Source organism: Aureococcus anophagefferens (assembly GCF_000186865.1).
Source record: "Aureococcus anophagefferens unplaced genomic scaffold AURANscaffold_34, whole genome shotgun sequence".
Taxonomy (NCBI): Eukaryota; class Pelagophyceae; order Pelagomonadales; family Pelagomonadaceae; genus Aureococcus; species Aureococcus anophagefferens.
This window is the reverse complement of record NW_008705592.1, coordinates 55046-79738: the sequence shown is the minus strand read 5'-3', so window position 1 is coordinate 79738 and position 24693 is coordinate 55046. Positions and strand designations below refer to the sequence as shown.

At 75.0% G+C, this 24693-nt stretch overlaps 4 protein-coding genes across 4 annotated transcripts; 2 read left to right on the top strand and 2 right to left on the bottom strand.

Annotated features, from left to right (window-relative positions):
* Nucleotides 1-1884: 1884 nt before the first annotated feature.
* On the top strand, nt 1885-4865 carry AURANDRAFT_72513 (hypothetical protein; the record flags this gene model as incomplete). The annotated part of the gene is made up of 4 exons (XM_009042633.1): nt 1885-2208; nt 3061-3537; nt 3749-3847; nt 4244-4865. Coding segments are annotated over 3 exons (1167 nt in total), but the record flags the coding sequence as incomplete, so codon positions are not given.
* A 1924-nt stretch (nt 4866-6789) lies between these two features.
* AURANDRAFT_4640 (hypothetical protein) lies at nt 6790-7575 on the bottom strand (the record flags this gene model as incomplete). The annotated part of the gene is made up of 1 exon (XM_009042557.1): nt 6790-7575. A coding segment is annotated over one exon (786 nt), but the record flags the coding sequence as incomplete, so codon positions are not given.
* A 48-nt stretch (nt 7576-7623) lies between these two features.
* AURANDRAFT_5390 (hypothetical protein) lies at nt 7624-8268 on the bottom strand (the record flags this gene model as incomplete). Its single annotated transcript, XM_009042556.1, has 1 exon — nt 7624-8268. A coding segment is annotated over one exon (645 nt), but the record flags the coding sequence as incomplete, so codon positions are not given.
* A 1171-nt stretch (nt 8269-9439) lies between these two features.
* AURANDRAFT_67157 (hypothetical protein) lies at nt 9440-24362 on the top strand (the record flags this gene model as incomplete). The annotated part of the gene is made up of 5 exons (XM_009042634.1): nt 9440-10613; nt 10812-16136; nt 16612-19569; nt 19769-20418; nt 20619-24362. The coding sequence occupies 5 exons, from the start codon at nt 9440-9442 to the stop codon at nt 24360-24362; spliced, it is 13851 nt and encodes a 4616-aa protein (XP_009040882.1).
* Nucleotides 24363-24693: the final 331 nt, after the last annotated feature.

The following is a 24693-nucleotide window of genomic DNA, read 5'->3' as shown; positions in this document are numbered from 1 at the left end:
GCGGCCGCGGCCGCCGCGTGGGCCGCCGCGGCGCCGGGCCGGCGCGCGGCGCGCGTCGCCGCGGCCGCGGCGCTCTACCTGCGGTGCGCGTCGGCCGCGCTGCGCCTGTCGGCGCCGCGCGCGCACCGGTCGCTCGCGGCGTCGGGCAAGATCGTCCCCATCGCCGCGAGCTACGTCGCCTGCCGGCGGCGCGCGGCGCGCGCGGCGCCGGAGGACCGCGACGCCGTCTGGGACGCGCAGCACGCCTGGGCCGCGGAGCGCGCGCGGCGCCTCGTCCGCGACATGGGGGGCTTCTACCTCAAGGTCGGCCAGATCACGGGCGCGGCCGCGCAGATGATGCCGGAAGCGTGGGTCGACGCGCTCGCCGAGACCATGGAGGCGAACGCGCCGGCGCCGGCTCGCGTCGCGCGGCGGACCGTCGAGCGCGAGCTCGGGCGGCGCATCGGCGACGCCTTCGCGACCTTCGACGACGAGCCCGCGGCGACGGCGTCCGTCGCGCAGGTCCACCGGGCGACGCTCCCCGACGGCCGCGCCGTCGCCGTCAAGGTCGGCCTCGGCCGCGACGAAGCGATCCTCGGCGACGTCGACGCGATGCTGCGCCAGTGCGAGGTGCTGAAGCGCTGGGGCCTCGACGGCGGCCTCGACCTGCCGAGCATCATGCGGGCCTACCGGGACATCGTCCCCGAGGAGTTCGACTTCCGGCTCGAGCTCGCGAAGATCGACCGATTTTCGACGTTGTTCGCCGACGCCGGGCTCGCAAACCGCGTCGCGACGCCGGCGCCCGTGCGCGAGCTGTGCGCCACACGCGTCCTCGTCATGGAGTGGCTCGCCGGCCCGAAGCTCCAGGACGTCCTCCCGACGGGAACGTTGCCGGAGGCGCAGCGGCGCGTCTTCGGGTCCTGGGCGGGTTTTTACGGCGCGCTCTTCGAGTGCTGGGGCGTCCAGATCTTCAAGGCCGGCGAGTTCCACACGGACCCGCACCCGGGGAACCTCGTGCTCCTCGACGACGGCCGCGTCGCCGTCATCGACTGGGGCCAGACGAAGCGGCTCGACGCCGCGCGGCTCGACACGTGCGCGAAATGCGCCGCGGCCATGGCGCGCGGCGACGTGGCCGCGCTCGTCGCCGCCATCGAGGCGTCGGGCGACTACGAGCTCGCGAACCCGTCGCCCGCGGTCTGGGCGCTCGTCTCCTACACCTACTTCGACACGCGGTGGACGCCCCTCGCGGGCGTGAACCTCTACGACGTCGACCGGAGCCTGCTAGCGCGCGACGGCTTCGTGCGGAACTCGCCGGAGGCGTTCCCGTTGATCCGCATCGCGTTCCTCTTCCGCGGCGCGCTCGCGCGCTGCGGCCTCGACGACGAGTCCATGGTCGACGCCTGGGAGCCCCTCGCGCTCGAGCGCCTCGGCCGCCGCCGGCCGCTCCCGGGCGCGCGCGCCGCGCGCGCGGCCTACCGCCGCGTCCTCGCGGCGCTCGCGAAACGCGCGCCGCCGGAACTCGTGCGCCGCCTCGCGGGCGACGCGGCCGCGCGCCTCTTCGTCGCCGCGCGCGCGCCGGACCACGCGCGGCTCCTCGACTTTTAAGAGCGCATAGGACGCCGCCTTACGAGGCTCTCACCGGATACCTGACCTTCGCCAAAAATGCGCGCCAGCGGCAGTTTCCCCAAAACGCTTGATCGAGCGTCGCGCGCAGGGCAGGAAAAGGGCACGAGAGCCACCCTTCTCTCGTGCTAAATTGGCGAAAATCCGAGAGACGAGTGCGGCCGGGGCGCCCGAGTGCGAGAGCGAAAGAAGCGCGGGTGATTGCCGAGAGCGAGGCCTCCGAGAGCGAGAGAAGAGACGAGAGCAGAGGTAGTAACCCCCGGCCGACCGACCAGCCGGACGCCTTCGACGATTGCTCCGCGAGGAGTGAGCCCGTCCGCAACGAGCGACCCATCCGCCCCCCACCCACGCCCACGCGTCAGAAACGCGCAAAAAGACGCGTTTTACTAACGAGTGCGACCTCCGAGTGCGAGTGCGAGAGCGTCCCTTGCGAGACGGGTGCGAGAGAAGGAAGTACGTCGCCGACAAGAGTGCGAGAGCGAGAAAAGTGCGGGTGATTGCCGAGAGCGGACCAAAAGAGAGCGAGAGAGAAGCGAGTGCGCGTTTCTCATTCTCTTCTCTCGCACTCGTCGCGCCCTTTTCCTGCCCTGGTCGCGCGCCGTCGTCGTCGCCCTTGGCCGCGCCGGCGACGGACAGGCGACGAACGCCGGGGGAGCGGACACGGGACACGGCGTCGAACGCCGCGAACGGGAGCGGACACGGGACACGGCGTCGGGCGGCGACTCGACGATGGACGCGTCGTGGACGACGACGTGGTCGGCGCGGGCCCGCGCCCGGCGCATCCTGCGGTGCGTCGTCCTCGGGTGCGCCGTCGCGCTGATGAACTCGGGCCTCGTGTCCGTCATCGGCGCCCTCTTCCAGCTGCGGACGAACTACGCCATCAAGGAGCACGAGGACCGCGGCGACTTCCGCGCCGCGCTCGGGCGCCTCGTTTTAATCGACGCGGCGCTCGCGGGCGCGGCCGCGTTCCTCGTCGCGTACGTCGCGCCCGCGGCCCAGGGCAGCGGCCTCAGCGAGCTCAAGGGCTTCCTCAACGGGTCGCGGATCCCGGGGCTCTGGCAGCTGAGGACGTTCGTCGTCAAGTACGTCGCGATCGCGCTCGTCATCGGCTCGGGCCTCCCCGTGGGCCGCGAGGGCCCCGCGGCCTACCTCGGCGGCTGCGTCGGGACCTGGGCCTGGCGCCTCGTCCTCCGCGACGACTCGGAGCGCGAGAACGACCGCAAGCGGCTCTACGCGACGCTCGGCGGCGCCGCGGGCATCGCGACGGCGTTCAACGCGCCCGTCGGCGGCGTGCTCTACGTCTTCGAGGAGATCTCGAGCTACTGGGACCACGAGAAGACGTTCTACGCGTGCCTGTCGACGACCGTGGCCGTCGCGGCGCAGAAGTACCTGTCCCAGGCGCTCCACGGCGGGTCCATGCGCTTCCAGTCGCTCGTCATCTTCGACGAGGCCGCGTCCGTCGCCGGCGCGCGCTGGGTCTGGCGCGACATGCCCGTGGTCCTCGTCGTCGCCCTCGCCGCGGGCGCCGCGTCCGCGCTGCTCACGCGCGTCATGCTCCTCGCGCAGCGCCTGCGGCGCCGCGCGGCGTGGCGCGGGCCCCGGTTCGCGAAGTTCGCCGAGGCCGTCGCCGTCTGCGTCGTCATCGGCGTCGCCTTCTTCCTGCTGCCGAAGCTCGGCGCCTGCCGGGCCCGCGACGACGGCCACCGCCGGCGCCTTGCGGGCGGGGAGCGCCACTACCGCGCCTACGACTGCGGCGCGGGCCGCTACAACGACCTCGCGTCGCTGACGCTCGTCGGCGAGGAGGGCGCGATCAAGGCGCTGCTCGCGCGCGACGTCGCGAAACCGTTCTCCGGCGCGTCGCTCGGCGTCTTCGTCGCCGCCTACTTCCTCTGCTTCAGCGCCATCGCGGGGCTGTCCATCCCCATCGGCACCTTCGTGCCGAACTGTGTGGAAATCAACCACTGGTTCAGGGGGTCCTGACCAAACTTCAGAACTCTCTATCTCGGTCAAATCGAAGTCGATTCGGCTGATTTTTGGACGAATCGATTGCTCTCATCGAGTTCTTAAAATACAGTCGAAGAGCTTGCGTCGAAATGGTCGCATACGCGCAAATTGAAGTCGGGTTGAAGATTTGATTTCCACACAGGTGCCGAACATGCTGTTGGGCGCGGCCGTCGGGAGGCTTATAGGCGACGCCGCGGGCGAGCTCGTCGGCGGCATCTCCGGCGGCGGCCTCTTCGCGCTCGTCGGCGCCGCGGCGATGCTCGGCGGCTACACGCGCCTCGCCTTGACCGTCGCCGTGCTGCTCGTGGAGGCCACGGGCGACGTCGGCGCCGCGGTGCCCGTGCTCGCGGCGTCGCTCGTCGGCTCCGGCGCGTCGGCGGCGCTCGCGCCCGCGTCCTACGACGACGTGCTGCTCCACCTGCGCCGCGTGCCCTACCTCGAGGACGCCGTGCCCGAGGCGACGGCGGCGCTGCCCGTGGCCGCCGTCTGCGACGCGAACGGCCCGCGGCTCCGGGCCCGCGAGCCCGCGGCCGCCGTCGCGGCGGCCGTCGAAGCCGAGCGGCTCTACCACCTCGTCGTCGACGGCCGCGGGCGGCACGCGGGCGTCGCGTCGCGCCAGGCCCTCGCCGCGGCGCTCGGCCGCGCGGAGCGGAAACGCGGCGACGTCGTCGACAGCGTGCGCCGAGGCCGGGAGCGCATCGCGACGATGCCGTCGCCCTTCGCGCGGTCGCCCTTCGCCGGCGGCGACGCGTCGCCGCGGGACGCGCTGCCCCGGCGGCGCCTCTTCGGCGCGGACGGCGCGCCGGCGACGCCCGACGGCGAGCTCGACCTCGACGCCGCGCGCGGCGACGCGCCCGCGCGGCCCGCGCGCGCGGAGGGGCCGCGGGGCGACGTCGACGTGCTCGCGCTCGCGGACAGGGCGCCCTACGCGGTCCGCGCGGACTTCCCCGTGGGCCTCTGCGTGCCCCTCGTCCGCAAGCTCCAGCTGGCCTACGTCGTCGTCGTCGAGGACGACGGCGCGCCGCGGGGGCTCGTGGAGCGCGTCCACCTCCTCGGCCTCGACCTCGAGCGCCTCGAGCGCATCGCCGTCGCCGCGGGCGACGGCGCCGAGGCGGAGCGGAGCCGCCGCGTCGACGGCGACCTCGAGCTCCGCGCCGCGGGCGACACGCTCAACCTCCGGGCGGAGATCCTCGGCTACGCGACGTCGGCGTCGCCGCCGGGGCCGCCGCAGAGCCCCTACGACGGCCTCGCGGCCACGCACCTCGGCCGGTCCCTCTCCCTCGGGGACCTCGGGTCCACGAAACGAGGCGTCGCCTAGGGGAGCTTACCAGGCGTGGCGCGGGCGTAGGCGCGGCGGGCGAAGGCGCGGAGGCGCCGGACCGTAATCCGCTCAGGCCGTAGGACTCGTCGCGTAGAGCCCCTTGCGCTTCACGTCGAAGGCGGCCCTGATCGCGAGGATGAAGGGGTTGGGGTCGCTCGGGCCCTCGAGGTCCGAGATCATCTTGCGCACGCCCGTGAGCGTCGCGTCGCGCTCGTAGTCGACGATGCGGCCGGTCTTCGCGAGCTCCTGCTCCCGAGTCCGGAGCGCCGCGAGGAGCGTGTCCACCTGCGCGAACGCTCGCGATATCGACGGGCGCGCGTCGGCGCGGGCGAGGTCGCGCGGCGGACGCGGGAGTCCGCGGTGTCCACCGAGCATTCCTCGTCCAGGCACGCGCTCGCGGCCGCGTAGACTTCGTCGTTGCCGACGCCTTCAAAGTAGAGGACCCCGGCACGGCCCAGCGCAAAGGGCGTTTTGGCGGGCGTGAAGCCATGCACGGCGGCGAGCGAGAGCAACGAGAGCACGAGACGGGACATGACGGTCGTACCTGTGAGGCGGCGCGTTGACGAGCAATCCAACAGAGGGCGCACGAGATGCTTGTGAGAAGATTTGAGATCCGAAGCTCTCAGTGGCAGGAGGCTGATCAAAATTCTGAATCGCCAAATCGCACTTTGGCCTGGGCGCGCCAGCGTAGCCCTAGAATATCGTAATTACAATGGCCCACCCGCGGGCTCGCCGCTGCACGGCGCGGGCTCGATGTCGTGGGCCGCGTCGGGCCGCCGGCCCGGCTCCGCGGCCACGTCGGCGTAGCTACCGCGACGCGGCGTAGTCCTCCTCGGCCGTCGGACTCGCCGCGTAGAGCCCCTTGCGCTTGACGTCGAAGGCCGACTTGATCGCGAGGATGAAGGGGTTGAAGGGGTTGGGGTCGCTCAGGCCCTCGAGGTCCGAGATCATCATTCGCACGTCCGTGAGCGTTTCCATGAGCTCGTAGTCGACGGCGCGGCCCGGCTTCGCCTGCGACGGCGCGCGCGTCGGGCGACGCGGGCGCGCGGCGCGCCGACGCCGGTCGTCGCGAGCGCCTGCTCCCGGGTCCGGAGCGCCGCGAGCAACACGTCGACCTGCGCGTGTATTCCCGTCAGCGCTCGCGCGATCGACGGGCGCGCGTCGGCGCGCGGCGGACCGCGCCCGCGAGACGTCGTCGTCCGAGGTCGCGCGGCGGACGCGGGAGTCCGCGCGGTGTCCACCGAGCACTCCTCGTCGAGGCAGGCGCTCGCTGCGGCGAAGATCTCGTCGTCGCCGACGCCAGCGTAGCGAACCCCGGCGCGGCCCAGCGCAAACGGCGTTTTGGCGGGCGCGAAGCCGTGCACGGCGGCGAGCGAGAGCAACGAGAGCAATTGACGCGACATGTCGGCAGCGGCGCGTTGAGACAGCGAATCCTGCGAGCAATCCTCGGCAGAAGGAGCGGCAGGAGGACTGAGAGCGCTCTCCGGCGCTGTGAATTGAGGTCTTCGATGAAAGAGATGCTGAAGTTTAAATCACTCACTGCCACACAGCGTCTCCTAGCGCGCGGGCTTGATGTGGTGGGCCGCGCCGGGCGCGCCGCGCTGGCCCGGGTCCACGGCCATGTAGAGGTCCGCGAAGGCCTCGTGCTGCGTCGAGTGCGCGTCCGCGAACTCGCCGTGCGCCGCCTTCGCGGACCACGCGTGGGACCCGTAGCCCCCCTCGAGCGCGTTGCCGCGGCGGTCGTGCCAGCCCGCGGGGAGCCGCGCCGCGCCGCCCGCCGGCGCCGGCGCCGGCGCGGCGTCGTCCGCCGGCGCGGCCGCCGCGGCCGGCGCCGCGGCGCCCGCGCGCGCGAGGGGCGGCGCGTCCTCGACGAGCCAGGCCTTGACGACGTCGTAGAGCGCGAGGCGCGCGCGGCCGTGCGCCGACGCCCCCCGGAGCAGCGCGTCCGTCGTCGCGGACCCCTTGACCTCGCCGGAAGCGACGCGGACGACGTGCGTGCCCCACTCCCCTAAACCCTGGAAGACGTGCGTCGCGTAGATCACGGACCCGGGCTCGTCCGCGAGCCAGTCGAGCACGCGCTGGCGCGCGACGACGTCGAGGTCCCGCGTCAGCTCGTCCACGACGTAGAGATCCGCCGCCTGCGTGAGCTGCAGCACGAGCTGCATGCGCGTGCGCTGCCCCGAGCTCGCCTTCGACGGCCGCCAGGCGCCGTCGACGCCGAGCGCCGCCGCGAGGGCGCCCGCGCGGCCCGCGAGCGCCGCCGCGTCGCCGCCGCGCTTCGCGAGGTCGCGGAGCGACGACGCGAGGAGAGACGCGAACGTGCCCTCGCAGGCCCGGGGAGGCACGGCGCCGCTCTCCAGATTCCGCTTGAAGGCGCCGCCGAGGTAGGCGACGCGCGGGCTCGCCGCCGCGTCGCGCAGGTTCGCCGTCGACGGGTCGCGGCCCAGCACCTCCAAAACCGCGGATTCGGGTCGGCTACAAAACAGGCGCGCGCCGGCGACGAGGCTCAGCAGCGTCGACTTGCCCGCGCCGTTGGCGCCTGCGACGACGGCGCGGCAGCCGCTCGGCAGCGTCAGCGCGGCGTCCCGGAGCGCGGGCGCCGCGCGCGGGTCGTAGCGCCACGTGACGTCTCGGAGGCGAAGCGCCGGCTCTCCGAGCGGCGGCGCGTCCCGCGGCGGCGGGACGCCGTCGCCCGCGTCCTCGAGGAGCCAGCCCCGGCAGAGCTCGAAGAGGCGGCCGCCCTCGCCCGGCGCCGCCCAGGGCAGCGTCGCGGCGACGGCGCCCTTGCGCACGTCGAGGACGTGCGTCGGCCAGTCGTCCAGGCCGTCGAAGACGTGCGTCGCGTAGAGCACCGCGTAGCGCTGCGCTTCGAGGTAGGCCATCAAATCGTCGCGCACGAGGGCGTCCAAATCCACGCAGGCCTCGTCGAGGAGCACGAGCTCGAGGCCCTCGGGCGCCAGAGCGACGAAGAGCTGGACCTTCCGCCGCTCGCCGTCGCTCAGCTCCCGCGTGCCCCGGCTCCGGAGCCGGTCGTCCACCCGTAAAGCCGCGGCCAGGGCGTCGAGGCGCGGCCCGCCGCCCGCGCGCGCCGCCGCGCCGTCGAGGAGCGTGCCGACTTCTAAATTCGCGTTCTCGACGCCCCAGGCACCTTCCGCGGCGACGTACGCGACGCGGCCGTTGAGCGCCGTCGACCCGGCGGCGTCCCCGCCGAAGGTCGCCGACCCGCTCTCCGGCGTGTGGCGCCCGGCGAGCAGCCTCAGCAGCGTCGACTTGCCCGCGCCGTTGCCGCCGGCGACGACGCAGCGGCAGGCCGCCGGCAGGCGGAACCCGACCTGGCGCAGCGCCGCGACGGGCACGTCGAGGATGACCTCGCGCTCCATGTCCACCGTGTAGCTGAACGTCAGCCGGTCCACCTCCAGGCCGCGGTGCATGTCGAGCTGGGACGCCATCGTGTGTGACGGCGGCGAGACGTCTAGCTGAGACGCCATCGGTGTGACGGCGAGAAGATGGCGAGACGCTCTCCTTGTCGTCAACACCGGCTTCGGCGCCTTTCTGGCGCGCGCGGCGCGCCCGCGTCCGTCGCGACGGCCTGCGATGCGCGTCGGCGACGGGTGCGAGGGCATCGCCGCCACGCGCGCGCCCGCGCCGTGCGCGCGACATACTTCCGGATGGCACTGCGCGCCCCAGCCGGCGAATACGCATGCGGCGGCCGGCACAGCATGAGCGCATCGTCGGCGGAGCATTGTCGCCGAGAGTCTGTTGTCAAAGTCTCTATTGTTGTTGTCTAGTCTGACAATCTGCTGTTGATGCTGCTCTTGGGGCTGGTAATGGCTGCTGTTATAACCTCGGCCCCTTCCAAAGCTAAGGCAAAGGTAAAGGCAAAGGCAAAGGTCGCTCCAAAAGTGCACGAACTATAATTCAGAAGATTTCGCAGGTCTAATTGCTAGTAATGCGAATAAGCACGACGGCATCAAGCCGAAGGCCGCCCTCCCACTGATGCAAACCGACCACGCAGGTCCAGCTTCTTTATCCACCTACAGCTGCGTTGGAACCTGTTCCAGATGCTCAAGATGTCCTACCACCTCAACCTACTGATCTAGAATTGCGTGTTGAAACCCTCGGAACACTCGTCGCCGACCTCCTGGAGCGCATTATACATTTGGAGAGGCCTTAGGGCCTCGCACGCGACGACCGCGCGGCGGCGGGGCCGGGCTGCGGCGCGTCCGAGTCGGACGCCCGTCGCCGTGGAGCAGCATCGCACTATGGCCGCGCTCCGCGCCGTCATCGCACGGCGATGCTTCCATGCCGCTCCCCTACGGCCGCGTCCGCGGCGCGGCGCGGCGCGCGCGCGGACGGTTCCCGCGTCTAGAGTTACGACCAGCATCTCCGCAGCTCATCATCGAGCTCTCCGGTGCCTGCGGCCGCCTGCGGCAGTGTTGGCAGCGCTGCGCGCCGACCAGCCGCTCTCCGGCAGCGTCGGCAGCGCTGCAACGCGCCGCGGCCGCCGCGACCATGAGCCGGTCCTTCGGCGACGACTTCGGCCAGCGCATCGACCTCGCCGTGCGCATCCGCGAGATCCTGCGCAACTACCCGGAGGGCACGTCCATCGTCAAGGAGCTCGTCCAGAACGCCGACGACGCCGGCGCGCGCACCGTCGCCATCTGCGTCGACGCGCGGCGCCACGCGGCCCGGTCCTGCGCGAGCGCCGCGGCGGAAGAGCTCCAGGGCCCCGCGCTGCTCTGCTACAACGACGCTCTCTTCCGGGAGGCCGACTTCGCGAGCATCCAGCGCCTCGGCGACTCCGTGAAGCGGAGCGACACTACAAAAACGGGCCGCTTCGGCATCGGCTTCAACAGCGTCTACCACTTGACGGAGGTGCCGAGCTTCGCGTCGGGTTCCAAGGTCGTCTGGTTCGACCCGCAGTGCGCGTTCCTCCCGGACGTCGACCCGCGCAACCCGGGCAAGATGGTCGACATATTGAAAAACCCGGACGTGCTCCGGAGCTCCGCGGACATGTTCGCCGGGTTCGACGGCGCCTTCGGCTGGACGGGCGGCGAAAGCTACGCGGGCACGCTGTTCCGCCTGCCCCTGCGCACGGAGGAGCAAGCCAAAACCTCGAAACTGAGCGACCGGCACCACACGGCCGCGTCCCTCGCGCCGCTCCTCGGCGACGTCGCGGCCCAGGCCGCGGAGATGCTGCTTTTTTTGAAGGCCGTCGAGCGCGTCGCCGTCTACAAGTGGGCGCCCGGCGCCGCGAAGCCCGAGCTCGTCCACGAGGCCGCGATCCGCGACGTCACCCCGCAGCTCCGGCACCTGCGGGCCGCGCCGCTCCGGGGCCCCGCGCCGGCGACGGCGGATTTCGCGCTCGACATCGCCGACGGATCGGACCGTCAGTCGTGGGTCGTCCGGGGCCAGATGGGCGGCAAGACCGCGTCCGTCCTCGCGGCGCGCGCCGCGGCGCGCGGCGACAAGCTCCTGCCCTGGGCCGCCGTCGCCGCGCGGCCCGACGTCGCGAAACCCTTCGACGGCCGCGCCTACTGCTTCCTGCCGCTGCCGCGGAAGACGGGGCTGAAGAACGTGCACGTCAACGGCTTCTTCGAGCTCAGCAGCAACCGCCGCGACCTCTGGGCCGCCGGCGCCGAGGACGAGCGCGGCGGCGCCGCGGACGCGCGCGGCGCCTGGCTGTGTGGAAATCAAACAGTGAGCTGGTTATCCCAACCAAACTTCAGAACTCTCGAGCTCGGTCAAATCGAAGTCGATTCGGCTGATTTTTGGACGAATCGATTGCTCTTGTCGAGTTCTCGAAGGACGGCAGAAGAGCTCGCGTCGAAACGGCCGCATACGATCACATTGAAGTCGGGTTGAAGATTTGGTTTCCACACAGGCGCCTGGAACGCCGCGCTTTTAGCGGACGTCGCGGCGCCGTGCCTCGGTCGCGCGCTCGAGGCCGCGGCGAACTCGCCGGGCGCGGGCGCGCTCTGGCCCGACGCGACCTTCTTCAAGCGGTCGCGCGCGCCCGACGCGGCGCTCTGGCGCGTTTTAGGCGCCGCGGCGCTCGCCGACGTCCGCGATACGAACCGGTGTTGCCTCCGGACGGCCACCGGGAAGATCGTCGCGCCGGCCGACGCCATCGTCGTGCCGCCGCCCGCGGGCGCCTTCGGCGACGGCCCCGGCGTGCCCGCGGACCGACCCGAGCGCGACGCGGTCGTCGCCGCGCTCGCGGACCGCGGCGTCGCCGTCGTCGCCGCGGCCGACGGCGTGCTCGCGGCGCTCGCGCCCGCGACGGCCGCGTCCCCCGAGGGCCGCGGCGTCGTCCGCGTTGTGACGGCGCGGGGCTTCTGCGAGGCGCTCGCCGGCGGCGACGCGCCGCGGGACCGGGAGAGCGGTCTAGCGTTGCTCCGCTACGCGTGCCGGCACCTGGGAGACGACTGGGCCGCGCTCGACGGCTGCCGCCTCCTGCCGCTCAACGGCGGCGGCTTCGGTGTGCTCGCGGCGCTGCCGCCGTCGCGCCCCCACCTCGAGGCCATGGGCTTCTCGCCCGCCGCGGTGCGCTCCGCGGTCCGGGCGTCGAAAGGAGAAGAAGACGGCGCGGTCGCGGCGCTCCTCTCCGGCGAACCGCCGGCCTTCCCGGCCTACTTTGCGCCCGAGGCGCGGGACCTGCCCCTCCTGCCGCCGCGGACCGCCGCGGACATAGCCGCGTGCCCGGAAAACTTCCCGGAGCCGCTCCTCGCCCGACTCAACGGCGTCGGGATATCGCCGGAGCTCGCGCCGGACGTCGCGCGGCTCTGCCTCGCCAAAGGCGACGGCTGGGCGACGCCCTGGGACGCCGACGCGGCCCCGGCGGCCGAGTCGACGTTCCTCGACGCCGCCGGGCGGCCGACGGCGCCGTGGTACGCGGCGTTCTGGACGCTGGCGCTCCGGGGCGGCGACGCCCAGGCGACGCTCGCGGCCCTCGGCGAGGACCTGCCGGTGCTGCCCACGGCCGACGGCGTCGCCTGCACGCTGGCCAAGGGGAACCCCGTCGTCGCGCGCGGCGTCGCCGGGTTCGTCGAAGTTTTGACGCGGGCGGGCTGCGTCCGCGCGCACGCGTGCCTCGAACTCCACGACCCGGGCCACGCGCTCTTCTCCTACGTCCACGACGCGTCGACGCGGCGCGGCGCGCTCGCGGCCCTGCGCGCGGCGCCGCGCGGCGTCGCCGCGGGCGACGCGGCCGCGGCGCGCGCGTTCCTCGCGGAGCGGCGCCACGCGGCGGACGACGCGGACGCCGCGCAAACCGCGCGGCGCCTGGCCATCTGGCCGCGCTTCGGCGGCGCCCTCGGCGGTTTAGAAGGCGCCGTCGTGTTGGGCTGGGCGCCCGACGGTTGCTACGCGGCCGCGCTCGACGGAACCGTCGTCGTCCTCGAAAGCGACGCGGAGCGCGCCTACGCGGCCCAACTCGGCCGCGCGCCCCTGGACCGCGCGGCCTTTTTTCTGGAGCGCGTCGCGCCGCTCCTCGCGGCCGACGACCCGCCGCGGGACCTGCTCGTCGCCGTGCTCCGCGACGGCCTCGCGGACGCGAAGCTCCGGAATACGCTCCGGGACCGCCTCCGCGTGCCGACGCGCGCGGGCGGCGTCGCGCGGCCGCGCGACCTCTACGACTTCGACCGCGCCGTCGACGGCGGCGCGGCGCTCGGGGACCTGCTGCCGGACGCGCTGCTGCCGGCGTTCCACGGCGACGAGGACGACGCGCTCGCCGCGCTCCGGGGCCTGGGCCTGCGGCGCGACCTGGACTGGCCGGCGGTGCTCGCCTGCGCGGCGGCCGTCGAGGCGTCGGGCGACGCGGCGACGGGCGCGAGGCTTCTGGGGGCGTTGGACGCGCGCGCGGACGCGCTCCTCGGCGACGGCCCGCCCGCGCGCGCGGCGAAGAAGCCGGACCACTGGTTCGGCCGCGTCTTCGGCGGCGGCGACGCCAAGGGCGACGCCGACGCCGCCGCGGCCGAGGCCGCGCGCGCGCGCGCGCGCCTCGACCGCGCGCAGAATGCCTCGCGGCTCGCGGCGCTCCGGTGGCTGCCCGTCGCGGCCGGGCCGCCGCCCGTAGAGGCGCCCGAGGCCGCGGACGAGCCCGCCGCGCCGGCGGACGACGCCGTCGAGGCGCTGGACGCGCCCGCGACGCGGCCGGCGCGGCCGCGGGGCCCCGAAGACGACGCGGCGCGCCTGCCCTGGCTCGCGGATCCGCCGGCGCTCGCGGCGCCGTCCGCCGCGCGGCCGTACCGCGACGCGTGGGCCTGCTCGGCGACGACGCCCCTCGTCGACGCCGCGGCGTGCGGCGACGCGCGGCACGCGCTGCTGCGGCGCGCCTTCGGCTGGGACGCGCCCGTCGGAGTGGACACCGTCGCGCGGCAGCTCGCGGCCGTCGCCGCCGCGGAGCACTCCGACGGCGCCGCGCTCGCCGCGCTCGTGCCGCGGCTCTACGGCGTGCTCGACGCGTCCATCCGCACGGACGCCGCGTCGACGGCGGCGATCTTGGCGGGCCTGGGCGACGGATGCCCCTCCGTCTACGTCGCCGCGGGCGCGACGCGCTTCGCGCGGCCCGACGACGTCGCCTTCGCCGGCGGCGACGTCGCGACGGCGCCCTACCTGCACCGCGTGCCCCCGGACCTCGCCTGCTTCCGCCACTTTTTGGAGGCCGTCGGCGTGCGAAAACGCTTCGGCCCCGCGGACTACGCGGGCGTGCTCCAGAGGCTGAAGCAACCCGACGGCGCGCCCCTGGCCCAGGACGACCTCGACCTCGCGCTGCGCCTCGTCTTCGCGCTGGGCGCCGACGCGTCCCTGACGGCGGAGAAGTGTGTCGACATGGACGTCGTGGCGCCCGACGAGGCCGGCGCGCTGCGGCCGTGCCGCGAGCTGGTCTTCGACGACGCGCCGTGGCTCCGCGACGCCAAGGCCGACTTCCGGGTGACGCACCCGACGGTCGCCGCGGCCCACGCGAAGAAGCTCGGCGCGCGGTCCCTGCGGCGCGCGCTCCTGGACCGCGGGCTCGCGGCGGGCGCGGAAAAGGCGTCGATCTTCGGGGACAACGTGGAAACCGAGGCCTTCGGGCAACGGGAATCGCTGACGCGGCGCCTCGCGCACATCCTGCAGCTCTACCCCGAGGGGTCGGGCATCCTCAACGAGCTCGTCCAGAACGCGGACGACGCGGGCGCGTCGGAGGTGCGCGTGTTGCTCGACGCGCGGTCCGCGGCGACGCGCGGGGCCCAGTCGCTGCTCTCGGCGGGGCTCGCGGCCTGGCAGGGCCCCGCGCTCTGCGTGTCCAACGACGCGGGTTTTACGGAGAGCGACTGGCGGAATTTGGTGCGCGTCGGCCAGGGCTCGAAATTGGAGAACTTCAAGACGACGGGCCGCTTCGGCCTCGGGTTCAACAGCGTCTACCACCTGACGGACGTGCCCCAGGTCGCGTCCGGCGACCACGTCCTCTTCCTCGACCCCCACGCCGACGGCCTCGTGCCCGGCGCGACGCCGCAGCGGCCGGGCCTCCGCGTCAAGTTCACGGGCGGCGCGGACCTGCCGGCCGCGTTCCCGGACCAGTTCGCCTCCTGGGCCGACTGCGGCTGCGACCTCGAAAAGCCGTTGGAAGGGACGCTCTTCCGCCTGCCGCTGCGGTCGCGCGCCGCGGCCGCGACGTCGGAGATCTCGAAGCAGCACTACGGCGTCGAGGAGGCCGAGGCGCTCTTAGAGCAGTTCAAGGCGCAGGCGACGTCGGTGCTCCTGTTCTTGAGGCACGTGCGCGCGGTGACCGTGACCGTGCTGCGCGACGGCGGCGAAAGCGAGACCGTGTTCCGCGCCGCGGCGCGCGAGGACCCGCTGGGGTCGCCGGACGTCGACGGCGCCGCCGTCCTCGCGGGCGAAAACCCGCGGGCGTCGGCGGACGACCCGCTCGCGGCGCTCGGCGGCGCGACGAAGGCCGAGTTCTACGCGCGTCTCCTCGCGACGCCCGAGGCGTCGCTGCCGCGGCGCCTCGCGAAGGTGACCGTCGCCTTCGAGGCGCGGGGCGCCGTCGCCGTCGAGGCCTACGCCGTGTCGAGCTGCGTCGGCGGCGGCGCGGCGCGGGCCATGGCCTGCGCGCCGGAGCACGCGGGCCACAAGTTCGTGCCCTTCGGCGGCGTCGCCGCGCGGCTCGGCGCGCGCGGCGGCGGCCGGTGCTACACGTTCCTGCCCGTGCCCGTGCGCACGGGCCTCCCCGTGGACGTCAACGGCTACTTCGAGCTCTCGTCGAACCGGAGGGACGTGTGGCACGGCGAGGACATGGCCGGCGCGGGCCGCCTCAAGTCGGAGTGGAACGTCGCGCTCCTGCGGGACGTCGTCGCGGTCGCGTACGCGCGCCTCCTCCTCGCGCTCGGGGCGGCGGGTGCGGATCTGTGGCCGCTGGAGGCGGGCGCGGGGCCCTGCTGGGACGCGTGCCGCGCGGCCGTCTTCGACGAGGCGCGCGAACTCCCCTTGCTGACGACGGACCTCGACGGCGGCCGCGCGATCGAGCCCAAGCGCTGCGTCGCGGCCCGGGCCGAGGACGGGGCCATCGCCGACCTGCTGCTCCTCGAGCGGCTCCCCGTCGTCGCGCTGGAGCCGGCGCTCCACGCGGCGCTCGTCGCGTCCAAGTGCGTCGGCGCGGAGTGTTCGCCGAAATTCGTCCGCGCGTTCTACGCGAAGAGCGGCGCGACCTACGCCGCGGGACACGCGCGCGCGGGCCAGCGGCGCGCGTCCCTGGCGACGCCCGAGGGCGTCGCGGCGCTCTGCGCGTACGCGCTCGCCGACGCGCCGGCCGACGTCGCCGCGCTGCCCTTCAATCTGACGGTGGACGGGTCCCTGGGGCTCTTGGGCGGCGACGGGCCCGTGGTCTCCGTCGCGGACCCGGCGACGCCGGAATTTCGAATTTTGGAGCCCGTGGTCCCCCGGGTGCTGGCCCACGCGGCCGTCGCGCCCGTGCTGCTGGCCAAGCTCCCGAAAACGAGCGACGCGACGCGCGCGGCGCCGCCCGACGCCGCGGCCGTCGGCCGCGCCGTCGCCAAGGCCCGCTTCGACGCGCCGCCGGGCGACGTCGTCGCCTGGGACCCGCCGGCGGCGGGCGCGGGGTCCCGGGCCTGGGTCGGCGACGTCTGGGCGTGGCTCGCGGCGAACGACGCGCAAAAAACCCTCGCGGCGACGCACGCGCTCGCGCCCTGCGTCGCCGGCGAGGGTCGCGCGCCGACGCTCGCGCGGCTCGCGGACAACGCGCCGCCGCTCTTCTCGCCCGCGCCCGTCGAAGGCGGCCGCCTCGTCGCGGGCCGCGACGACCTCGGCGCCGCGGGGGCCGCCTTACTCGCCGCGGGCGCGCTCGAGGTCGACGTCGACGTGCTCGCGAACGCCGACCTCGCGGCGCCGCTCGCGGCCGCGATAGCGCCCCCGACGGCGCCGGGCGTGCTGCGCGTCCTCGCTCGCGCCGGCGACGTCGACTGGCCGAGCGACGAGCTGTGCCGAAACCAAATCTTCAACCCGACTTCAATGTGAGCGTATTCGAATGTTTTGACACAAGCTCTTCGGCTGGGCTTCGAGAACTCGACGAGAGCGATCGATCCGTCCAAAAATCAGCCGAATCGACTTCGATTTGACCGAGCTAGAGAATTCTCAAGTTTGGTCAGGACCACCCAAACCAGTGGTTGGTTTCGGCACAGGCGACGAGCACCCGCGCGCGCTCCGCGACTGGCTCGCCGAGGCCGCGGCGGCGGGCGGCGCGCTCGACGGGCTCCCCGAGGCCAAGATCTTCAAGGTGTTGGGGTCCCACCGCCACGCGGCGCTCGCGGCCGGCGCGGCGCTGCCGCCGCCGCGCGTCGACGCCGCGCTCCTCAACGCCGCCGCGGCCGATCTCGACGTCCTCGAGGAGTCGGACCGCGGGTCCCGGGACCTGCTGCGCGCGCTCAAGTGGCCGCGGCTCGACGACGAGGCCTTCTTCGCCCGGGCCGCGCCGGCCGTCGCGGCCGCCGGCGACCCGGCGGCCGCCGTCGCGTTCCTCCGCGACCTCGGCCACCGCGCGCCGCGGCTCCTCGACGGCGGCGACGTCGGCGCCGTCGTGCCCTGCGGCGCCGACGGCGCCGGGCGCCGGCGCGCGGGCGAGCTCTACGACCCGGCGGAGCCGGGGCTGCCGGAGCTCCTCGACGCGGACCGGTTCCCCGCGCCGGCCGTCGCCGGCGACGCCGAGGCCATGCGGTCCCTGCGGCGCCTAGGGCTCCGGCGGCGTCTGGACCACGTCGGCGTGCTCGCGTCGGCCCGGTCCGTCGCGCGCATCGCCCGGGACGCCGACGACGCCGGCGACGCGGCGCTCAAGGCGTCCGCGGCGACGCGGGGACGCGCGCTGCTGCGGATCCTCGACGGCCACGCGGAGGCGCTCCTCGAGGGCGCGGGCCTCGAGGGCGCGGACGCGTCGGACGACTCCGGCTCCGAGTCGGACGGCCCGATCGCGGGCCGGCGGGCGTGGGTCGCGGCGCTGCGGCGCGAGCGCTGGGTGCCCACGCTCGAGGCTCCGCCCGACGCGGAGGCGCTCTTGCCCTGGGCGGGGCCCTGGCTCTGCGCGCCGGACGAAGCGCGGCCCCTCGACGACGCCTGGGCGTGCTCCGCGTCGCTCGGTTTGGTCGCCAAGGCGGACGAGCCGCGGAGCGAGGCGGCGCTCGCGGCGCTCGGCTGGCGCGACGACGCGGCCCCGGCGGCCGTCGCGGCGCAGCTCGTCGCGCTCGCGGGTCGGGGGCCCGGCGACGCGGCCTGGGGCGTCGCGCTGGGCCTGCGGACGCCGCAGCTCTACGGCGCGCTCGGCCGGCGCCTCGCGGCCGAGCGGGGCCTGAGTAGGGGAGAAGGCGCGTTCCAGCACGCGGAAACACTCCTCCGGGCCGCGCCCTGGCTCTGGCTCGGCGACAAATGGGCCGCGGGCGCGAGCGTCGCGTTCTCCGCGCCCGAGGTCGCGGACGTCGACTGCCTCCACGAGTGCCCGGCGGCGCTCGCGGCGGCCCACGGGCCCCTGCTGCGCGCGCTCGGCGTCCGCGAGGCCTTCGACGCCGCGGACTTTGCGCGGGCGCTCCGCGAGGGCTTCCCGGGCGGCGAGCCCCTCGGCGAGAGCCGCGCGGCGACGGCCGCGGCGCTCGTGGGGCTCATCGCGGCGAGCGGCTTCGAGTCCGTCGACGAGCTCGAGGCCGCCGTCGGCGGCGACGTGCTCGCGCCGGACAGCGAGGGCCGCCTCGCGCCCGCGCGGCGGCTGGCCGTCGACGACGCGCCGTGGCTCTCGGCGCGCATGCGCGAGAACGCGGTCGGCGCGCTGCGGCTCTGCCACGGGGCCGTGGCCGGGGACGCGGCGCTCGCCGTCGGCGCGCGGTCGCTGCGGGCCCTCCTGCTCGCGGAGGTCGAGGCGACGCAGGCCGTGCCCTGTCCCGCGGCGCCGGCGGCCGGCGACGCTTTGGAGGCCGCGCTGCCGGACGTGCTCGCGGCCGCGGACGGCGCGCTGGGCGCTAGGAGCGTCGCTCTGGTCTTCGACGCGCGGACCCACGGCGCGGCGAGCCTCGTGCACCCGGCGCTCGCGGGCGCCCAGGGCCCGGCGCTCGTGCTCTGGGTCGACCACGACGGGCCGGTCGGGACGGAGGCGCTCGTGCGCCTCCTGTCGCCGGGCGCGGCGGCCGTCGGCCGCGGCCTCGCGGGCGCCTTCTCGCTGAGCGACTGCCTCTTCGCGCTCAACCGCGACACGCTCCACGTCTTCGACCCGTCGGGCGCCTTCCTCGACGACGGCGGCGGCGAGAAGCGGCCGCCGGGGCCCGCGGGGCGGCGCTACCAGTTGGGCGACGGCGATCTCATGCGCAAGTTCCCGAACCAGTTCGAGCCCTTCGCGCACCTGCCCTTTGGCGTCTCCGAGCGCGGCATCGCCGCGGGGACCATCCTGCGGCTGCCGCTCCGCGGCGACTTCTTCGTCGACGGCGAGTTGGACGTACCGCGCGTCGACGGCCTCCTCCGGAGCTTCGAGGCCGGCGCGGAGCGCGCGCTCCTCTTCGGGCACGCGCTCGCCGGCGTGACGACGCACGTCTTCTCCGGCGGCAACGCGCTCCTGCCGCGCTTCTCGGCGACGCGGAGCGGCGAGAAACTGCTGCCGCGCGACGGCTCCGGCTCGGCTTCTCCGGGCGACGCGCGGCGCCGGCTCCTCGCGAGCGACCGCGCGTGGCTGCCCAAGTCCAAGGTCGGCGCCTTCCTCGGCGGCCTCGGCGCCGCGCAGGTCTTCCGGCCGCCGGCGCTCCTCTACGAGTTCCGCGTCGTCGTCGCGACCTACGACGGCGACGGCGGCTGCGCGTCGCGCGCGGACGCGTGGCTCGCTTTAGGCGTCCTCGCGCCGTCGGCGGCGCTCCGCGAGGCCGCGGCGGCCGCGCGGGACCGCGTCGGGCGCGACGCCGACGCGCCCCTCGTGACGCTCGCGGCCAAGGTCGACGGCGAGTGCGACGGGGCGGCGCGGCTCTCCGCGCGCGGCGCGGACGCGGGCGTCGACCTCGCCGGCGTGCTGCCCAACGTCTTCGTCGACGCGCCCGTCTGCGTCGACGGCGACGCGCCGGCGACCTTCTCCGGCGGCGCGCTGGAACGAAAGTTGTGCCGCGGCGGCGCCAAGCTGTGTGGAAATCAACCACTGGTTCGGGGGGTCCTGACCAAACTTCAGAACTCTCTAGCTCGGTCAAATCGACGTCGATTCGGCTGATTTTTGGACGAATCGATTGCTCTCGTCGAGTTCTCGAAGCATAGAAGAAGAGCTTGCGTCGAAACCGTCGCATACGCTCACATTGAAGTCGGGTTGAAGATTTGATTTCCACACAGGCGTCCGGGGCCGATGGAACGACGCGCTCTGGCGCGCGGCGCTCTGCGACGTGCTCCCGCTCTTCCTGGGCCACCTCAAGGACCGGCTGCTCATGCGCCACGCGCTCTATCGGTTCTGGCCGCGCCTCGCCTTCGGCCTCGGCGACGCGGCGCCACCGCCGGAGGCGACGGCCGTCGTCGACGGCGGCGGCGGCGCGCCCCTGGCCGTCGTCGACGCGGCGCCCCTCGCCGCGGCCGTCGTCGACGCGTCCGGCGCGGCGGACGCCGACACGGATGCCGCGTGCCCGCTCCACGGCGCGGCCGCGGCCCGGGCCGCCGCGCGGCGGCTCGCGGCCGAGCCCCTCTTCCTCTCCGGCGACGGCGCGACCTACGTCGCGGCGTCCGGGGGCCTCTTCCGCGCGGACCCGCTGCCCTTCCGCGTCGAGGGCTTCCTCCAGCGGCGCATGGCGCTGCTCCGGGCGCCCGCGGCCGTCGGCAGGGACCTCGACGCCGCCGCGCCCGGGACCGCGCGACGGGCGACGCCCGCGGCGCTCCGGCGCGCGCTCGCGGCCGAGGACGACGGCAAGCTCCGCGGCGAGCTCGCCGCCGGCGGGCCCGACGAGTGCTGGCGCCTCGCGAGCCAGCTGCTGGACTTATGCTGCGCGGACGCCGTCGCCGCCAGGGCAGGAAAAGGGTGATTCAACGTCGCTTCAACGTGAGTGTTCCGCGCGTGCGCGTTCCGGGAAAAGCATCCACGCGTCGAGAGCGCTCCGAGGGATGATCGCTCGTCCAAAAATCAGCCGAAACGAGTGGAAATCGGCCGAGAAAGGAGCCTTTGAAATTGAGAATTTCGCACCCTTTTCCTGCCCAGGTCGCCGCGGCGGACGACGGCACGGCGCGCGGCCGCGAGGCGCGCCAGCGGTGCTGGGCCGAGGTCAAGCACCTGCCCCTGATTCCCCTCGAGGACGGGAGCGTCGCCGCCTGCCGGCCGCGGCGCCGCGTCTTCGACGGCCCGACGACGACGACGGGCGCGCCGCTCTTAGCTACGCCCCGGCAATCGGCGCTCTGCCCGGGCCTCGCGCGCCGCGTCGTGCGGTTGAGGGCCGCGAAGGCCGCGCCGGCGCTCTTCGACGGCGGACCGTTGAGCCTCGAGTTCGCCACGGCCGTCGGCCTCGAGCGCTTCACGCTGGCGACGCTCGCGGCGGAGCTCGCGGCGCCCTGGGGCGACCGGCTCCCGGCCGACCGGCGCCACTTCGTCGCCGAGTTCTGGCGCGAGGTCGACTTCGAGGACCCGCACGCCGTCGCGCTCTTCGGGGACCTGCCCCTCATCCCCCTCGAGGGCGGCGGCGCGCTGGCCTGCCGCCACCGCGACGCCGTCGTCGCGGAGCCGAGCGACCTGCGGGCCGACGACGCGGCGCTCGAGCGCGAATTAGCGGCGCTCGCACGTGCGGCGGACGCGGCGCGGCGCGAGGCCGCGGCGGACGAGGCCGCGGCGGACGCGGCCGAGGACGAGCTCGAGCGGCGGCGCTGCGCGGAGATGGGCGAGGACCGCGTCGCACGCGCGCGGCCCCGAACCCCCCCAGAAAACGTCGCCGACGCGCCGCGCGCGGCGGAGGCGCCGACGCCCGCGGGCGACCGCGACCGGACGCGGCGCCTCTTCGGGGCGCTGCGCGCCCTCGGCGCGCCCATCCTCGAGGCGCGCTACTGGCCGCCGGACCGCCGCGGCGCCGTCGTCGCCGCGGCGAACGGCGGCTCCGTGAAGGCCAAGGCGCTCCGGTGCCTCGGCGCGGCGCCGGCGCTGAAATGGGACCGCCTCGACGGCGCGGCGACGACGGCGCTCCTCGAGGAGCTCCACCCCTGCGCGACGTCGCCGTCGCTCGTCGCGACGCTGCGGACGCTGCCGCTCTTCAAGACGCTCGGCGGCGACTTCGCGCCTTTGGGCGGCGAGGGCGACCTCGAGGCCCTGAGCCCGCGCGCGCTCGACGCCGTGCGACCCTACGCGGCGCCCGCGGACCTGGCGGGCTTCCTCGAGCGGCCGGCGACGGCGGCGCTGCGCGACCTCTACGCGGACCTGCGCGTCCCCGAGGTCGACGTCGCCGCGGCCGCCGCGCGCGTCTGCGCGCCGCGCTTGAAGGCCGGCGACCTGCCGCCGGCCGTCGAGCGGGATCTCGTCGACTTTCTCGTGGAGCACTGGGACCCGGAGCTGCGGCGCTGCCAGCCCCTCGTCGACGCGCTCGCGCCGTGCGCGTTCGTGCCCGTCGGCCCCGCGGAACCGGACCGGTCGGCGCCGCGGGCCAAGAAGCGCGCGGACGAGCTGCTCGACCCCCAGGCCCACGAGGCCCTCGACGCGGCCCTCGTCCCCGCAGCGGACTGCCGCAGCGCGCCCTGGCTGCGCCTGCTCCGGGACCTGGGGCTGAAGAGGCGCGTCGACGCGAAGACGTTCCTCGACGCCGCCAAAGCCGCGGCGGCCGCGGCCGACGCCGGCGCCGCGCGGCGGCTGCTCAAGGCGCTCTACACGGACCACGCGCTCGCGACGGACGACGGCCTGCTGGCGTCGCTCGCGCCCGTGGCCTTCGTGCCCTGCTGCGACTACGCGCGCGGCGGCGACGTCGTCGACGACTTCTCGTCCTTCGACGCGCTCGTCGCGCCGGGCGACCGGCGCGTGGCCTGGCTCGGGGCGAAGGTGCTGCGGCCGGGCGACGCGCCGCCGCGGGTCCTGTGGAACCCGCTCGGCCTCCGGAGCCCGCCGGCGCCCGCGACGGTGCTCGCGCACGCGCGGCGCCTCGCGGCGGACCCCGGGGCCGCGTGCCGCGCCGTCGCGCCCCTCGGCGGCGGCGCGCACGACGCCTGGCGGCGCGGCGTCGCGCCGGCGGAGGCCTTCGGGGCGCTGTTCGACTATCTGGACGCCGCGTGGGACGACCTGAGCCCCGCGGTGCGAGCGGCGCTGCCGTCGTTCGCGCTCGTGCCGACGGACCTGGACGCGCGGCGCGTCGCGACCGTCGCCGCGGCGTCGGGGACGGCCTTCCTCGAGCTGCCCGACGACGAGCCCTGGGCGCTCGCGCCGCTGCTCTTCGAGGTGCCGCGCGGCCTGCCGTCGCGCGACGTGCTCGAGCGCCGGTTCGGCGTTTTGCGCGCGCCCGCGCCCGGCGACGTCGCGGCCGCGCTGCGGCGTTTAGGCGCGCGGCGCCTCGACCCCAACGAGGTCCGGGCGGCCTGCCGCCTCGTCGGCCTCCTCGCGCGCGCGGGCGGCGCCGGCGACGTGATGGTGCCCGACGCGACGGGCGTGCCGCGCCCGGCGTCTAGGACGTTCTTCGTCGACGCGCCGCACCTTGCGGCGCGGCTCGGCGCCGCCGGCGCCTTCGCGGCGCACCCGCGCCTCGACGGCGCGACCTGCGCCGCCGTCGGCTGCCGCCGGCTCTCGGAGGCGGCCGCCGAGACCGTACAAACCGCGGACCGCGACGGCGACCTCGTCGGCGTCGAGCCGTCCGAGGCCCAGCTCAAAGCGACGCTGCGGTCCCGCGAGCTCGCGGGCGCGCTCGCGGGCCTCGCGGCCGAGTCCGGCGACGGCGACGGCGCGGACGCGGACGGCCTCGCGGCCGAGCTCTCCGGCTTCGACGTCCGCTACGTGTCGCGCCTCGAGACGGCCGTGGCCCTCGACGCCGGCGCGCCCGCGGCGGCCGCGCGGCGCGTCGCGCACGTCGACGGAAACGGCAAGGTGCTCTACGTCGCCGCGCGCGACCTGCCGCGGGGCGTGCTGTCGCCCGGCGCGGTGGCGGCGCCGGCGCTCCTCCGCCACCTCCGGCTGCCGCCCGCGCTCGCCCACGGCTTCGGCGTGCTCCTCAACGCGCCGCCGAAGCGGCTCCGCGCGTCCCTCGCGCTCCTCGCGGGCGACGCGGACGGCGGCGCGGGCGCCGACGACCGCCGCGCGGCGCTCCGGCGCGGCGCGCCGGGCGCGGCGCTGGACGCCGCGGACGCCGCGAAGATCGCGCCCGCGCCGCCGGGCCACGGCTTCCACCGCGGCGAGGTCGTCGCGCTCCGCCGCGGCGCCGGCTTTTACTACGGCGTCGTCCGCGACGCGGACGGCGGCGCCGCGGAGACGGTCCGCGTCGAGACGTCGCGGCGGACGACGGACCGCGTCGCCGCGACCGCGGACGCCGCGGACGCGCCCGACGATGGCGCGCCGCCGCCGCCGCCGCCGCGCGACGACGCGGCGGCGCTCCTCGAGACCGTCGGCGCGCTCCTCGCGCGCGCGGGCGCGCCGCCCCTCGACGCGGACGGCGCGGCGCTGCGGGGCGAGCTCGACGCCGCGCGGCGCGCGCTCGCGGCCGCGCGGGCCGACGCCGACGACGCGCGCGCCGACGCGGCGGCCGCGCGGCGCGAGAACGCGGCCGCGGTCCGCGAGCCGCCGGCCGAGTTCCTCTGCGCGATCACGCGCGAGTGCATGGTCGACCCCGTCATCGCCGCGGACGGCTTCTCCTACGAGCGGTCGGCCATCGAGCGCTGGTTCCGCGCGAAGCGCACGTCGCCGCAGACGAACGCGCCGCTCGCGTCGACGGCCCTCGTCCCCAACATCGCCCTGCGGGGGCTCATCGAGGGCTTCCACGAGGGCCGGTAATTTGTTTTTTGTGTGCTAGAAGCAAGAAAGGAAATCCAACGTCCGAGCACCAGTGAGTATCGAAGTGAGAGAGAACAGCGAAGGGAGGCGTAGGGAGAGCCACGGGACTCGGAGGACACGACTATTGCCACAAAATCGCGCCGTACCAGTACAAGGCTGTCCCACACCCCTGGCAGTGGCACCCTGCCTCATCCCGCGACGCCTCCACAGGCTGGCACAGCGGGGAAACGCGCCCTCCGAAACTTAGTCGCAGCGGAGGAACGTGGGCCCGCGGTCCTGGGCCGCGAGGACCGCGGCGCCGTCGTAGCCCGGGACGTTCGTCGCGAAGGCG